The following is an 18,114-nucleotide window of genomic DNA, read 5'->3' as shown; positions in this document are numbered from 1 at the left end:
ACACAGGGACCTGCATAGTTTCATCACCTCTTCTTACTAGCAGTCTGGCTGTGCAATGTGACGTCAGGTGATATGGAAGAAATATTGCTAGACGCGCAGTTATATTGTACATATATATACTTTTTTAGCCATAGATTCCTTTGTATATCAGTATTGCCGACCTGAGGAAGAGAGGAGAACTCTCGAAAGCTTGTCCTATGACATAAATTGTTAGTCCAAATAAAAAAGGTATCACCTAATACTGAAGAACTCATTTATTCTGCACTATCGCAACTGGACTAACACTGCTATTTCCGATTTTCATATATATATATATATACACCTTTTATTTTCCTTATATAGCACTGAGTGGGCGCAGTGATATTAAAGCAAGCTATTAAACTGAGTAGGGTAACGTATATAAGAACGTATACACTAGTATATACATTTAGAGGATCGCTGATTAACCTCTATAAAATGCTAACGGTGTGGTTCCGCTTAACAGCAGTGTTAGAAAAAATGAAAGCACTTAGCCACGTAACACTGTCTCTGCTATTTTTAAACAAGTAGAGGATGCCCCGTGTTAGCTAGTAGCGTAGACAAACAAACGTACGGTCAAAGTGATACCTTTTAATGTCTAACCTGTGCAAGCTTTCAGAACCACAACAGTCCCTTCTTCAAAATCTTCCTGAAGAAGAGACCTTTGTGGTCCTGAAAGCTCACAGCCTGTAACCATGGGATAGCCATTAACGGTATCATGTCGAACCCAACATTTGTTTGCTATTTGTAAAGTGTTTTCCTAATTATGGACGTATTTAAAAAATGTGAAAGTTTTCTGCAGAGTGCCTGAAGCCAAACGCCATGGAGACAAGTACCGCAAAATAGACCACTTTAATTAGGGGTTAACTGAGGAAAGAATGATGTCGCAATTCCAAAGGTGCCATTGTAAGAGCTGAATTAGGAAGCAGCACTTTGAAAACTCGCAAGAATGCCTGAAAATGGTATTTTACATCAGTCCAATCTTCAAGATATAAAACTAATGGAGGGTTGGACGACTATGTAAATTATCAGTGTGAAAAAGCAACAGTAATTGAGACAGCGCTAAATAATGCAGATAATTGCATGGCATTTTATATATATATATATATATATATATATATATATATATATATATATATATATATATATATATAATACTCAGGGCAATAGAGTCATCTCTCTCAGAGTTGTGCTTCTCTTAGAATAACATAAGCAATGTTTCAGTGGCAAGAAATGGATTCTTTATGAAACCTGATGCTTTTCACTGGAATGTTTTGTTGATCATTTCACTGTATGTTAATAAACATTTAAAACAAAATAAAACATTTTTTGTCTTTTCTTGGCGTTGTTCTTAGACTCAAATGAAAAAATACAAAGGAATTTTTATATGGTGTTTGCAGAGCCCTGGAGATTACAGTGGGCCGTTTCACGGGGATCCTTCCAGAGTTTAAGAAACCCCAATGATTTGTTCAGGAGGGGGTGCTATGGATACAAGTGATGTGGCAGAGAGGTGGGTGCCTGCAGGTTTATGGAGAATTTACAGTGAGGGGTCATATGGACATGGGGAGAAACCTTGGCACTAGCTCACCAAGCAGTGAGGAGCATTCTACATTTGACTCTGTTTGGCATTCCCCCCCTTGCTTCACTCAATGGATTATAACATATAAAAGGATCATAAATCATTGTCACAGCTTGTGAATGTCACATGTACCTTTCTATTCCCTGTAAGTAGCATGGGGTGTGGGTAAGACCTACTGCTGGGGCATGAAGTATTGGTGTAAGGAATACAACCGATTGGTTAGGATGCGAGATAGTGAAGTGGCAGACCCAAGTTCAAAGCCAGTCAAAGTGCGCTCACTGTGGCAGGCAGCCAAATTCGATTGTAAGCTCTTTGGATCAGAACTTGGTTTCTATTTTCTACCATGTGCAGCACTGTGTACACTGGCATTTCCTTATACAAAGGGACCAGTGTTCTAGGTCATTGTTCATATAGGAAGACATTGGTGGAGCCTACCAGGCTGCTCAAGTTTAAGGAGAAAACACAGCTCCTCCGGTGCCTGTGCGTGATTACATGAAATGCAATGATTAGACATGATTAGCCTGGAAAAGGGAAAATGTGGCCTCGGCAAACCAAGTCTTCCTATTATCTGAGCTCCGCTGGAAGCAAATGACAGTCTTTGCTAGCCAGTGGCCAGTTCAGATGACAAGGACATGCCCTGCAAGATGGGAAGTGCAATGTCTAACTATATTGGAGAGTAAAAGAGTGCAGTTTATGTACATCTAACAGGAAATACCTTAACTGGCTGTTAGCTTTATTGCTTGCACCTCACAGTGTAAATGTAGAGTCGCTACCATCCCATCAATAGCAGCCTCTATGGGTGAGTGTTATAGGTGTCTGTACCTGGGTGAAAGAGTAAAAGTGGTGTGTCCCGACAGGAGAGAGCTGAATTATGTGTCTCGGAAGTCTGTTAAAGATGGGGCACATGCCTATCATTCGGATAGTATGAGAGACACTGGTTTCTAACATCTCTGTGGAAGGAAGAGGGTTTCAGATAAATGCCTCTGATGTCTATGAGCGGTCTGCGTGTTACATTTCTCTATTGTAGGGTGAGAGTTATGTGCCTAGCGTGACATGAATTTCCCCCAAACTATCTCAGGTCTTTATAAATTCATCTTAACAGGGACTTCTTACTATTATGCCCAAGTATGCGCTTACTATATTGTTTTCTTTAATCACTTTACTTTGTCCTTCACCACTGATTACATTGGTGGTTAAAAATAAACAGTAATTATAAATAATAACGATGAGATCACCAGCTCCAAGAAATGTTTTGGGTCTATAGACATTCATCCTAAACATTCAGAGTAAGCTGAATTCTTCAGCATCAGAGAGTTGGATGCTTCGGAGATGTGTAACTAATGCAGGCTCCACATAAAACTTTTGAAATTCGTTCCCAAGCAGTGGGGTATGTTTCCCACGTACCTTCTGGAGCAGCTAGTAAGAGGGGCATCAGCTGAGGGTTCAGTGGGATGTGGACATGGACCAGGCACCTTCCATCCTCCAGACAGAAAAGGCGTAGCTAAGCCTTTCATGGGCCAGGTAGTTGCAGCTGGCAATCTTGTGGTCCAGCTCATCACTCTGCAAGACTTGGTACAGGAAATCGATATAGCGTGAAGCCAGCTTCAGGGTCTGTATCTTGCTGAGTTTGTCAGATGGCAACGTGGGGATGATCTTCCGTAGCTCTGCAAATGCATCATTTAGAGACTGAGTGCGCTGCCGCTCCCTCACGTTGGCGATCACCCTCTGAGTGTGTACATCCTCAAATGTTTCTATTTGGGGGCTCCTCTTGCTGCGCTTGCAGGCAGGTGAAAGGGGTGCCCTACCCTCACCCCCCTTGCCCACCAGCACTGTGCGCTTACGTATGGCCTTACTCTGCTGGCGGTCTCCCTCCTCCTCGCTGGTTATCATGCTGTCTTCTGGGGAGTCGGGGCAAGTACCTTCTTCCTTCATCTTAGTTGGACTCGTTCTGGGTGCCTAATTTCTGGTTGTGTTCCTCCCTCAGGTGCCTGTAGGAAGATGGTGTCTTGATCGTGCCAGGACCCTTTAAAGTGGTATAAGCAATTGGCTGACCTAGGTATGGTAAAAATGTGGAGGGTAAAGTGGCAATGCCAGCGTGATGGGTAGTCAGCTGCACCTCCCAGCAGACTCATACAGAGTGTGCGCTCCTGTGCTTAGCTGCTTTCCTGAATAATGCTTCAATCCTTCCCTCCTTTCTTTCACTCCTCATTTTGGGATGTTATAGGAGGGATCTCGCAAGAAATTGGCCTGGTGCTTCTTCTGATTGGGTCGCCCAAGCCGATGTTGTGGGGAGGAGGGGTACATAACATCTCTCTCTCTCTCTCCTTCTTCTTTCCAACTAGCCCCTTCCCCCCCTCCCTCTTTCCTTCCCTTCAGTCAAAACCAATCCATCATGGAAAGGTAGTATAAACGTTGCCGGACATTATGGGTTCCAGATTTAAGCCCTCCAGGCACAGATGCACAGTAAACGGAAGGCTGAAGCAGACTGCCCATCAAGAGAGAAGTAACAAAGAGGCGGCATCAGAGCCCTTAGGCGCCACTGAGGGGGGTATTGGGGCTTTTACCAGGAGATCATTGATACCCCTTAAATCTTTAAGACACTTCATCATTTACCCATATAGGGTGAGCTGCACTGACCATTTATTTAAATGGTAAATAGGGTTCTATCAACAAATATTGCTCTCAGGCACAGGAATATCATTTAGAATAAGATTACCTGACGGTGACAGAACCCCCGGGGTACTTTGTTGCATGAAAGAAACATGGTCACAGCATATTGTTGTGTCAGCGACTAACAGGGCTTGATCACAAGTGCGAGCCAGGCGTACACTATATTACTCGGAGGTTGTGCAACCTTTTATAGGACTGTGTTGTTGCTGTATCCCCGAGTCCCCTGATCAACAGAAACTGCTATTAATCTTGTGATGTTATAGTGGTCCAGTCAAACATATAATGCGGAGAAGGACACATTAATCTCTGAAATGCACAGATATAGCCACCCAGGCTATAGAAAAGAACAATCGTTACAGAAAAATGTAAAATGACTCATCTTGTATAAACAGGATTACAAATATTGTTGTTATTCTTCCAAAGCAAACATGAAATGGTAAAAATTACAATAACACTTCGGTTTTAGTTTTAGCTTTGCCAGTTTATGCTGTATATAGAACAACAACAACACAGGCTCAGTGATTTCCTGTTCCAAGCACTTAAACTCTGCCCTCCAGGCTCATTGTCTAATCAGTCTGACACTGCCTGACCCGGGGTGTTCACCCTCCAACTCTGACACACAAGTCACCAGAATAATATTTACTTTCCAATGTAGCGCTAACGTTGTACACGGTGCTATAAATGAGGTTACAATCTGAATTTCGTGCAGAAAGCACGAGTCATTAAGTGACTTCCCCGAGATTAGAAGGAGCCAACACTGGGATTTTAACCAGGTTTATCCACCTCAAAGGCAGTTTTCTGATAACTAAGCTACTCCTTCAGCCAACAGACAACAATCATTTCAGCCAACACAAGGCCCAGCATCTTCATACAGACATCTATTACTATAGCTCAACAACCTGTAGTTCATTGGATTCTGCAGTCTTACAGAGGTGCAGGTAGGGTGCAGGTAGTTTCAGTCAGTGCTCGTTATAAATTGGGATAAAAGATTTAGGGGGATAATTGTAAACACTCTAAAGCAGCTGTTTAGGCCATTTTCGCCTAAAAAAAATCTCTATTGACTTTGATATGATTTTTCCATCCAAAAACAGCCGGGATGCAGCTTCAGCGTATATAGAATAAAGCCCTTAAAAGCTTGAATTGGCTCAAGCTAACCTGGGCTGAAGCTACTCTGCATATTAAAAAGAAAGGCATCGTCCCGTTCACGTTTTTATATATTCCACCCTACTGATTAATAAAAGCACATCGCTGGCTGGAGCTGCACTATTTGCATCGTCACTGCCAACGCAGCAATGACTAGGGCCCGTATTTACTAAGTGGTGCTATAAGGCACCTTATGGATTATTCACTTTAATTGGTCATAAAATGTCTTCCCGTGTCTGAAGGTGTCTTATGGCGAGTGTTAAATATGGCCCCTAATCTGGGGCAGGGCGGGAGTCAGTATGAGGGGCCCGTTTATTGCAGAGCTAGTTTAATGTAACCGTATACGCGCTTTCACAGACTCACAACGGCTCGTTTACATTTAGTAGAATCCTGTTGTTTTTTTTGTAATCCCCTTTATAATGTAGATGTTGATCACTGCAGGTTACCAGAGGCAGAGTCTGACTTGGTTTAACCCCTTTGTTGCTGAATGGTCTTGCATTGCAGGCTCCTCTGGCAGGAAAGGTGTTAATTCTCTAGTATATTCATTGCGTTCTACCCTTTAATCAATCCGATATTAAAAAAAAAAACATTTTTTAAAAGAGTAAATCTTCAGATATATTGTAAATTAGATTGTAAGCTCTTTGGGGCTTATTCCCATTATGTGTTATATTATTATGTCACATGTACCACTGCTGGGAAGTGCCACGCACACGGATGACGCTATATAAATAAAGATATACATACGTATATGCTGGGGTACTATCCACGTGCACTTTGAACTTGGGGTGCAATACCTCAATACACATTGGGAATGTAGAAGGAAGGGAACTTATTGACCATGCGTGCTGGCAGTGAAGGGGTTCAATCAAATTGCTGTGACCTCTTCAGTAGTGAAAGGGTTAAAGAAACACGCAGCTCTGAACAGGGTTCAGCTCTGGCATATGTGAACAATTAGCACCATATTTCTGCTAAATAAGATACAGATGTGTCATGACCAGCGCATTATCTTTGATGTTTTGCGGTCTGCCATGTGCCTTAACCCCTTTACTCCTAAACACACGCTTATTAACTCTTTGGCTCTTGCATGCTGAGCAAAGCATTGCTGGGGTTAAGTAAAGGAGAACCCTTAAAATGCTCACAGCCTCGGGTAGGCCAGGGGTAGCCGACTCCGGTCCTCAAGGGCCACCAACAGGTTAGGTTTTCAAGCTATCCCTGCTTCAGCACTGAGCTCCAGGCTGGTGTTGCGTGCTGGTCGGATCCCCCGTCTGCAGTGAGCTGCAGGGGGAAAGACGGGGGGAGGAGGGGGTTGGACGTGGCGGAGGCGTGATGGGGGCAGGGCCATGACATCACCGGGAAGGTTTGCCCTCATTGGCTGAACCGCAGGTGGCCACCGCGCTCGTCGCCAGTATTGAGCTCAATTTTCCTCTTCCGGTAAAACTGGCAGCGTGGCGGCCACCCCTTGTAATGGGCCCGGCCCCTTTGAGGGCGGCTCTTGTCCCTGAAGCGCCTGCCGTAGCGGGACCGGGCCTTATGCTGAGCTCTTTTTGCTATGTAAGGTGACACGTGCCCAATGTGTGCTGTACACGGGGCAGGAAGCGCCTCCAAAAGATGTTGATAACAAGGCGAGTAGTCCCTAAACCTGGATGACCTGCATTTCCATAATCCAAACTTATTTCTGTGAACATTAAGGCCCATATAGTATATACTAAGCATTCAAGGGATCTCATGGCGTAGCACTGTTTAGTAAGCTCGGGCCTAAAGTTGGGGTTTCAAAAGCTCTGTATTCTATAATATTATCTATGTAGAGCAAGGGTGCTCAAATCCAGTCCTCAAACCCCCCGTGCCCCCCAATAGATCAAGACAGGTGGTGGCTCAATTAGTCCCTACTTCAGCACAAATGACTCAATCAGTCCCTCCTCCAGCACAGGTGGCTCAATCAATTTCTTGACTGGAGCCACCTGTGCTGAAGCTGGGGGGGGAGGGGACTGGAGTTCAGCACCCCTGATGCAGAACCTCTCATGTTGGTTTCCCAATGGATATCACAACCAAGACCTAATAACATGGGGATTAAAACCTGTGACATGATCTAGGAGGCGTTAAAAGGTGGATTGCTTTCACAGTTGCAATTAAAAGGCTAAAACATTGTGCGCAGCTTTCATTTACATGGCAACATTGTTTCTCTTTTCAGGCACTTCAATTAAAAAGGTGCCAGGGCCACGTTTTGGTTCCAAGCGGCGGAAAATCGACACAACATTGTTATGTGAACTAAATCAGAGCAAAAAAACGCGTTCAGGCCACATCGATCCGGGAAAACTCTAAGGTGAAAGGAACTCGCTACTCAAAAGGACACATCCAAGGGAGAGAAGAGGAAAAAGAATAGACGGATGTGTAAAAAAACATATATATTTATTTCTCTCTCTAGCGACATTTTATTCTATTTATTTTTTTTATATACACAAACACTGATACACACTATTTTCACTTGAATATGTTTATTCAGTTAGTGGGAATCTTCATATGTTTGCACATTTGTCAAATTTAAACTGGATATTTATAGAGGGGGAAATGAACCCCTTCACATCAGTCCAGAAATGAATTAATTCTCACAAAATAAAACATGACGTTTATCTATTGCTAATAGAGTAGCGCTAGAGAAAGTTATTGTATTTTTTTTGTGCATCGATTCGGGGCCTACACCGCTACTTTAAATCAGGCCTGTCCAAGTAATAGGCCGCCAATCAATGAATTATTATTTGTGATGTCATTTATCCCTCAGTGAAAACGTAAGATGGGTGCTTGGCGTGTCTGATGTCCCTATAAACTTGAGAGGCAAACCCAGCCTGTTCATGAGGTTTCCATCAAAAACATTAGTTCCATGCAGATTTTTTTTTTACTTTCCTCCAGGGTGAAAGCTCTTAACAACCAATCCTTCACATTCCTACCAGCAACTTTCATATAGCCCCACTCTCCCCACGCAGATCAGAAGTTTTCTGACCTTCAAAGAAATAAAAAGCCACAAATTGGGAACATGACTTAAAAAAGAAAAAAAAAAACGAGTCTAAACACAAACAACAATATAAAAATAACTTGTGTTATTGAACATTCACACAGTAATACAATTTAGGACGCTTGATCAATACAGACGATGAGAAATCCATAATGTTTTGGTTATAACCAGTGCTTGAAGTGGGAGAAAAAAGGAAACGGGGTTGGTTTGTGTATCGTTTCAATTGGAGAACTAAGGAAGTGGGATGGTTTACCCACAAGCAAAGATGTAACCCTCCCCATAGCCATCCCTCACCCCCACCCTACAGTAGCCATGAAGCCTACTCATCCTGTGCGTAAATCCGGGCAGTCTTTATACTAATAGTGGTAGATTCGTCGATCACGAAGCCTCCCTTCTGATCATTTTCTATTATTATCTAGACCTCTTATTTCACATTTTACTGTCCACAATATGATGGGAAATGTCAGTCCCCGCATGGCTGGAATGTAGGATACACCCCATTTCCAGGCAGTTTACCGCTTGAAGCAACTGTAAAAATACCAGGATGGTTTCAAGTCCGCTAAAAGGTAGGGCGATGGTTTCATGCCTTCCTGAAAAGAAGTGGGATGACTTACCGCATCACCCTGCCCCACTTCAAGCACTGGGTATAACCCTTGGCAAGAGTATATTAACTGTATAAGTACATTAAAAGATTAATACACAAAGTGAACTTTAAAATATAATGACAGAGGATGTTTTCTTCTCAGGCAGCCATCTTGGATTTATGATGTCATTTATGACACTGTAAATATAAGGGTAGCTGCGCTTAAGGACTACTATTGAGTTAAGGGGTTAATGGTCCTAACGGGTTAACGGTGTAGGCTTACGCAGTGTAACGTCTCTCTCTCCTCACATGGTGAAGAGTAACTTGGGAGGAATGCAGCCATTCCCACTGTATGCTTGGTGGTGAGTGACAATCATCGGGTTATACTGTATATAGCCAGTCCAAATGTTCTAGAATTAGGTTACGGGGAGTCACAGTTGGAGGAGCCTTACTGTTAATAATGTAAATATGTTCCCGTGTATTGATATATGTACTAAGATTTATCTGTCCCTGTTTGTTGATTTATAGTTAGGGAAAGTGCCAGATAGCGTCTGTAGCAATGGCCATGATGAACCCATGTGTTCAGACGCAAAGAAGTCTATGCCCAACTGGTGTTCCCCAGATAGGAACTTTAGGGCATAGTCGGATCGGCCAAATCAGAAGGTCCGTAGCTAACTGAGACGCAGTCTGCCCAGAGGTGGCAGTCAGTGTACAGTAATGGGATATTGATCCTGGGGAAATAGAATGCCGGCCAAAGCCCGCAAGGGCCTCACTAGTAATAGGACATGTCAGACACTATACAGAAGACGGAAAATAAAGCTATCCCAAAGAGAAAAAAGCCTAAGTACCTACCTAGCATAGTAAGATGAGGGTACATAGGGAAGAAGAAAATAGCACAAACACTGTAAAATATGTCAGTAAATGTGAATACAGTGAATTGTGTCTAAGTATGAAGAGCATTATCAACGGCTATCAATACAGCTCCTGTTTGTACTATAAAAGCTCCATCAGCCTATCTAAGCCCAGTCTGTGCGGATCCAGCACCCTGACAAGGTATGAGAGACTGGGCAAAGCTATGTACAGAGTCAACTGATATAAACTCCATGAGAGCTGGGCAAGGACGGTTACATAAAACAATCTTAACTGCGTTAGAAATTCAATAGTAAATCTAACATCAGCTCTTCATCACTGCTGCCATGTAACATACATCAGGTGAAGAAAAAGAATGGCTTCAGAAGCATAAACCAGAGAATTAGCAAATACTATCACTGTATCTTACCCTTTCAGTGTCAAAAATACTTGCTTGAGTAGAAAACGGATAGTTTGATTTATTTGTGATTTCATTTTGTATACTGCCACTAATGCACGAGTACATTTTTATCTTACTTATTGAAGCAATACTTTAAGACTACCCATAATCACCTAATCACCAATCCATTTGGTCTTTTTTGCTCTGGAATGAACCATGGTTTATGAAAGCTCAGCCCATTTTTTTTTTGTTAACGTTGACATTTTTTATTGCGTTTTCCATAACAAAACATATTGCATTTCAACAAGACCACAAAATACCAGTTCACAGTGATTACAATATTCCTTTACATTTAACAGTGCACTAAACCAGTAAATAATATATTAAAATGACATATACTTTAGACCATGACAAACAATGAAATTAAATTTGAAATCGATGAGTCAGTTCTATCTGCATTGCATCATTTCCCTCTGTACCTTTCCCCCCCCCCCCGTACCCACAGTTCCTTTTGTTGTTTATGTGCTATAGGTCCTAAACTTATCTAAGGATAACAGACATTAGATATTTTATTCTTTTCACCTTCTGTGCCTCTCACGTGCCAGACTTCTTAGTAAATACCACAACTTGGTCAATCGCCCGCATCACAATCACTTTGTCCCTGTCTGGTAACATTTCAATAAAGGGATCCCATTTTTTAAATAGTGTTTCCATTTTTAGCTCTTCATTGGTTTCGGCTTCCATTTATCTAACATAAATAATTGTGTTAAATATTTGTTGTAGTATCTCCATGTTAGTGGGTATATCCTTTATCCATTGTAACATTATGGTTTTTCTGGCTGCCGATAATGTAATTTCTACAAATTTAGCTATTCTCACCCCGTTATTCTTGATCTTCCATTCCTCCAAATTGCCAAATTACAAAGAAACTGGTTCTTTAACCGCAGTTATTTTAACATTCTGCTATATACTGTATAATCCAGCACTTGGTCCCAAAAATTTGCTCAGCCCATTTTATAGGAATCCCAGTCTCTCCTATCATAGTTACAGGACAAATTTTAATGACAATTATTATTGTCAATATTATTTACAATAATACGTAGCTCAAAATGTTTTCTTAATTGTTTTTTTTTTTTCCACTTTTGTTATATTGCTGCAAACTTTGTGTGTACATTTGTGCCTGCCATAAATCTATTTTTCTATACTTCTCTTTCTCGCACAAACATCAGAGACAATGTGGCATATTTACAAAGCAGTGCTATGAAATAAGACACGCAACAGTTTCAGAAGACTTCTTCCAGCCCATTCACTTGAATGGTCCAGCCCATAAGCTGTCTTCTGGCACACAAGGTGTTTTGTGCATTAGCACTAGTTTGTAATTAGGAGTCAATATCTCGGACATCCCTGACTTTAGAGTCTTCAATGTAGCTCCCCCCACGCATTGAATATACCGGTAAATAAAACGTTGACACAGAAAAGGTCTGGAGGTCAAATGGTCACAGCTTTTATTAAATACCATACCAGAAAACCAAAAAAAAGTGCCAAAAAAACCCTGCCAGACTGCTCCACCAACCAGTAAGGCCAATGGAGCTCCACCATGGCCCGCAAAACCCCCAAGCCAGACACTACACAGTCCCAGCCGTTCAGATGATTCATACCCAAAGCACTAGGTCCTGCCCACTCGTCAATAAATGCCACCACTAGGCAACTACTGATAACACAGAGCCCCATCTGACAAGGTTATCTCGCAGTTAGCCACTAACCATCCACCACCAACGGGGCTATTTAACACCCCTTAGATTAGCCCCAAAACTTTTAGACCCACCACGACCCCTTTCCCTGTGTCCTGCATGGTGACATTAAATAAATCCAGGCCAAGGTCAGGGAAGTGCTCCCTATCCGGCGGTATCAACCCACCGTTATCAGACTCAAAATCTGGGTAACAAATCCCTCCCCACCACCTTATTCATTTTCTTCCTAATCTCCTCGCCTGCCCGAGCAATACCGAGCAATACCGAGCCCCCTTACCAACCTTGCTGTGAACGATGTTCACCCAAATTCCATGCAAATCGCGACCTTATAAGATTACACTATTACAATATAAATTCCTTATGAATTTATATACAGTACTTACCTTTTATTTTTTTATTTTTTTTGTAAAAAAAATAAAATTATACACACAATATTCAGTATCTTTAGAAATTCATCTATTTTCTAATCCCTTACATACAGTATTGTACAAGACTTTTCAGTCATTTTAGCCACTTTTGTGCATCATTTATATATTGAAAGCTGTATTATAACCAATACAATGTTTGTATTAAATGTCTAAATGTGCATTTTAATATGTAAGTTTTGCATACTTAACTTTTTATAAAAGATGTGATATTTTTGTAACCTCGGGTGTGCCGTTCTTTTTTTAACTCTTTTTTCTCTATGACCTCTGCTCGAGGACTACGTGTGGGCACATTGGAGCGACCGCCTAACTAAGAAGAAGATGCAAGGAGAGTTACATTTCATTTCACCATTCCAGTTTATTCATTGCATGGAGGAACATTACCAAATTGCCCAACCTAACCTGAATCGGAGCCAAATCCCTCCTGATCGCATTAATTAAGTCCCTTAAGTCTAATATTATGTAATTGCCCACAGCGTGAAGCAATAAAACCTGAAGAGGACTCCTATCCTATCCCTGGCAAGCACCAACAACTCTAGCAGCAACTGGTCCCACTTTCAACCCTTCTTACCCCACCAAAAAAAACAGCTGCATGATCTTTCCACAATCCCAAATTCCTCCCGTATACGCAAACCTTGGCCCAATGAGTCACGGTTATGAACATGTCCGCAGAAGCAACACCTAAAGCACAACAAGGAAACAAACAAAGCAAACCCCGAAGTTACCTAAATTATTCAAAGATGAACATAACTATGCGAACAGTTTTACTCACATCCCAATCCGACGAATCACATCAACGCCCAAACCCGACCTGGCTTGCCTCCGTCGTTGCCCCTATGCGGAAGGAATGAGCACCAAACTGAGCGCTATCAAAACACAAACCACCCAGATATAACTGGAAACCCTCTGGTACTGGTACCTTGATAAGGCCTCACCCCCAACATGCACTAGGAAAGGGCAAGGAATAGGAGGCCTGACCTCCAGGAACTCCTCGAGCCTCCTTACTGGGCAAACCAAACTGCCATTCAAGGAACCCAACACAATTACCCCTGTCCAGCTGTCAGTTTTTGACTGGTGCACCAAGAGGCAGATGTGATCAGATCCCTGAACCATGTCCTTAAAAGACAAACGGCCACCTCCTTTCAAAGTTGCGCAAACCAGCTTGCTTACCCTCTTAGTCCCCAAAAGTGCAAGCACAAAGGCCACATTAAACAGTTTGTCTGGAACTGAGAAACGCACACTTTGAGTAACCTGCACCAAACCTTCTAGTACCAATAGCGTAACTGGCTTCCAACAAACCTACACTGGCGATACCCTCGTGCCCCGACACTGCGTACTACAAAGTCATTTGCAGGATCCCCCAAACCAAACATCCTCATGGCAAACAAACCCCCGCCAACTTATTTTCTACTGAACTGCCCACCAGTCCTTTTACCTTAAGCACCAACACATTCACGTACATTAGCCCAACTTCCTTGACTTCAAGCCCCAACTCTCCAGCCAGATTTAGGTACTAGTGCCAGGCAGCCGCATAAACTCCACACATACCAGGTGCAACAGATGTCTAAACTAGCGGAATAGGACATGTGGTAGTGACTGTTGCAGCTGGTGAAGGAGAGGTGCGGAATGCTTGCTCCCGACCCTGCACACCAACTTATAACCTCCTCCCGGGCCTGAACCCCGGGTTGCGTCACAACCCTTCCACAAGCCCTAAAGAAAGAAGGTAAGGGGGAAGTGTAGCTCTAGCAGTCATGTCGTCCCTTACATGTGGCTGAGTGCTACTTTCGTCAAAGATATCTGTGTAACAGTCCCCCCCCCCTCCCAAATCGCAGATAGGGACGTGTGTGGGAATATATCTGTATTACCAGGTGTGGTGCGTTACCTGTCAGGCTCACAGGAGGCCTGAACCTCCGCAAGTTGAGAGCCTGGGGTGTATCCTCTGTAACGATACTCACAATATACAGCGCCTCCACCTGTGCAGGATTCTAGTATGTAGAATGACCCCTGACACAGGACCCACATAGAGTAACCACATACACCAGGTTATGGTTAAACCGTTTACTACATGCAGATAAGAACAACACATACATCAGCATCAACAATCTTAGTGTCACCCCTGTAACACTGGGCCTCATAGGCCGTAACCCCACACCATATATTCCAGAGTCCCAAGTGTCCCACTCCCACCCAAGTGTGGGACAGCGCTGCCCACTAAGATGAGTTGAGGTTGGTGCACTTGTTGTATGATGCAGGTACCTGCCGGGTGTGTCTACACCCGGGCGCGCAGATGAGCTGGACTTGAGATCCCTTGATCCAGAAGGGTGATCCCCAGTCGTGATCCGCCTCTGCGTGGGGTGGCTCCCACATGGAGTGATCCACCTTTACAATGTCTCTTATCTCTACTAGTCAGCAGTGAGTGATTCACCTTCAACAACTGTGGCCAGGATATACACACTTCCAGGCTGGACCCTCACTGTAATGCTGCTCTACAGGACACTGTCCCTATCATAGGGGGCATCCTTGTAGCAGCCACAAGCTGAGGGCGAGTTGGGCCTAAGGGGAGACTTCTGGCCTAGTGCAGAGGCTACTTGCCTCCCTGCACATATACACCCGTCTGTGTCCCAGCTCCAACTGATTTCCTGGGCTAGTGCGCAACAATGTATCTTTCCCTTCAGGGGAAGCTGTAAGCCTTATTGGCTGCTGTGGCATCACATGTGCTCCAGCCCCTGGGGCTGCTGGGAGTTGTAGTTCCCCATGGGCCTCTTTAGCACTGGGGCCGCGTGCGCGATCTGCATTGCGCCTGCTCGAACTTCTAATGGACGCCGCTGCCCGCAACTGTGCGACTTCGGGGGATCCCTGCACTACGGCGCGCCACCCCTGCCATTCTGCAATCCCTGTAATGGCCGCCGCTTCGCTACTGCGCATGCGCAAGCCTCCGTGCATGCGCAAGTACATCAAAGATGGCGGCGCCCTGCAGAGGGAGCCGCCGGCCAGACCATCGCCACCCGCAACTACCCTTACTGTGGAGGAGGTAAGAGAGGGGGAGACGGAGGACCGGGGAGACGGAGGACCGGGGAGCCGGAGGGGACCTGGCTACATCTGGGACAAAAACCTCTTCCATCATGATCCCTTAGTGATATCATAAAGATGCAGCGGCCGTTATTCAAACAAATCACAGAGCCGTTTTCGTGTGCTCTGCTGTATTCCACGCGGCATTAACGCCGCCAATCACACCAGGCACCCGTTTTTATCGCGGTTGCTTTGTTTGAATTTCATGGATTCGGTTTCTTTGTGTGCAATGAAATGCAATTAAATGAATTAATTGTAATGTGTTCAATACTGTGCTTCTGTGTCAATTTCAGGTGTTTAAAAACCAGAACACTAAAGTGCCATTTTCTGCACTCGCCTGCACTCGTGTCTTAAGGTGGTACGGTTGGAAGAAATCATGCGTCATGACATGGGTATTCCAAAGTATAAAACATGTGAAGTGTTCGAATAATGGCCGCTGCATCTGTAGATACATACAGTACAGTAATGTGTGCATTCTTTTCCCACAAAGACATCAGGGGCACAGGTCGCCTACATTTCATTTCAGGAACAAGGATAGAAAAAAATGTAGCACTATCCAATGAAATAGAGATCCAGAGGGCGCTACCTCATAAAATACACTTTATTGGGTCATACAAAAAAAAAAAAATTAACCCCTAAAGGAGGTAGGGGAAACACACAATGCCTATAGCGCTTTATAATAGAAAGTAAGGTCAACCCTAAAAAGTTCTTTAAGTACCTTAATAACAAAAAAATGAGAAAAGAAAATATAGGACCCGTTCAGTGTGAGATGGGTAGGCAGATTATTGGAGATAAGGAAAAAGCTGACGTATTAAACAAATTCTTTGCCTCTGTGTTTTACCAGGGAAGAATCAAGTTCAATAGTAGTGCCGCAGGAGGAAGCCACAACCTCCATATTAATGACCAATTGGTTAACTGAGGAAGAAGTTCATAAGCGACTTGAAAAAATTAAAGTAAATAAGGCACCTGGCCCCGATGGCATACATCCAAGAGTTCTCAAGGAGTTAAGCTCAGTAATAGCAAAACCATTATATTTAATATTCAAGGACTCCATTTCTACAGGCTCAGTACCACAAGATTGGCGTAAAGCAGATGTGGTGCCTATATTTAAAAAGGGAGCTAGATCACAACCGGGAAATTACAGACCTATATACCTGACTTCAATAGTAGGGAAACTACTTGAAGGTTTAATACAGGATAATATTCAGGAATACCTAATGGAAAACAAAATTATTAGTAATAGTCGGCATGGATTTATGAAGGATAGATCTTGCCAAACTAATCTTATTTGTTTCTTTGAGGAGGTAAGTAGGAATTTAGACCAGGGTAATGCAGTTGATGTGGTCGACTTATATTTTGCAAAGGCTTTTGTTCCGGTTTCACACAAGAGGTTGGTGTACAAAATAAAGAAAATTGGACTCAGTAATAATATATGCACCTGGATTGAAAACTGGTTAAAGGACAGACAACAGAGGGTTGTCATAAATTGAACTTTTTCAGGTTGGGCTAAAGTCGTGAGTGGAGTACCTCAGGGATCGGTACTGGGACCCCTGCTTTTCAACTTGTTTATTAATGACCTTGAGGTTGGGATCGAGAGCAAAGTCTCCATCTTTGCTGATGATACTAAATTGTGTAAGGTAATAGAATCAGAGCAGGATGTAATTCCTCTTCAGAAGGACTTGGAGAGACTGGAAACGTGGGCAGGTAAATGGCAGATGAGGTTTAATACAGATAAATGTAAGGTTATGCATTTGGGATGCAAGAATAAAAAGGCGACTTACAAATTAAATGGAGATATATTGGGGGAATCCTTGATGGAGAAGGATTTAGGAGTGCTTGTAGACTGCAGGCTTAGCAATAGTGCCCAATGTCATGCAGTAGCTGCAAAGGCAAACAAGATCTTATCTTGCATCAAACGGGCAATGGATGGAAGGGAAGTAAACATAATTATGCCCCTTTACAAAGCACTAGTAAGACCACACCTTGAATATGGAGTACAATTTTGGGCACCAATCCTAAGAAAAGACATTATGGAACTAGAGAGAGTGCAGAGAAGTGTCACCAAATTAATAAAGGGAATGTAACTTATGACGAGAGGCTAGCTAAATTAGATTTATTTACATTAGAAAAGAGGCGTCTAAGAGGGGATATGATAACTATATACAAATATATTCAGGGACAATAAAAGGAGCTTTCAAAAGAACTATTCATCCCACGGGCAGATAGCCGCTATGGTAACGAATGTGTGAAGTGTAAATGTCCCGCGTGACGTGACATCTCTCTCTCTACAGCAGAAAGAACTCGCCGGGTGAGCCCTTTTCAGAGAGGTATTAAATAAATGATTTGCCTGTGTTTATATCATGGAGGTGTCAATTGCAAAAATAGTGAAACAGGAGGAAGTCACAATCTCTATACTAGTGAACATTTGGTTAACTGAGGAAGAAGTACATTGTCGGCTTGATAAAATAAAAGTAAATAAAGCACCCGGCCCCGATGGCATGCATCCAAGGGTTCTTTAAGAGGTAATCCAAGCAGGCAATTGTTTTGTGTTTTAAAAAAAAAATACAAGGTGGGATTGAAGCAAGGAGTCTCCAGAGCTGAACTCCATCAATTTCAGCTC

At 43.0% G+C, this 18,114-nt stretch overlaps 1 protein-coding gene across 1 annotated transcript in view; it reads right to left on the bottom strand.

Moving 5' to 3' along the window:
- LOC142489983 (twist-related protein 2-like) overlaps nt 1–3,907 on the bottom strand; it is a 45,677-nt gene extending 41,770 nt beyond the window's left edge. Inside the window, exon 1 of the mRNA XM_075591693.1 lies at nt 3,002–3,907. Within this exon, the coding sequence (XP_075447808.1) occupies nt 3,041–3,529 (489 nt within the window). The 5' untranslated portion in view covers nt 3,530–3,907 and the 3' untranslated portion in view covers nt 3,002–3,040. The remainder of the gene's footprint in view (nt 1–3,001) is intronic.
- Between the last annotated feature and the right edge of the window lie 14,207 nt (nt 3,908–18,114).

Source organism: Ascaphus truei, chromosome 3 (assembly GCF_040206685.1).
Source record: "Ascaphus truei isolate aAscTru1 chromosome 3, aAscTru1.hap1, whole genome shotgun sequence".
In the NCBI taxonomy this organism is placed as follows: Eukaryota; Metazoa; Chordata; class Amphibia; order Anura; family Ascaphidae; genus Ascaphus; species Ascaphus truei.
The sequence above is the reverse complement of the archived record's forward strand: the minus strand, read 5'-3'. Positions and strand labels throughout refer to the sequence as shown.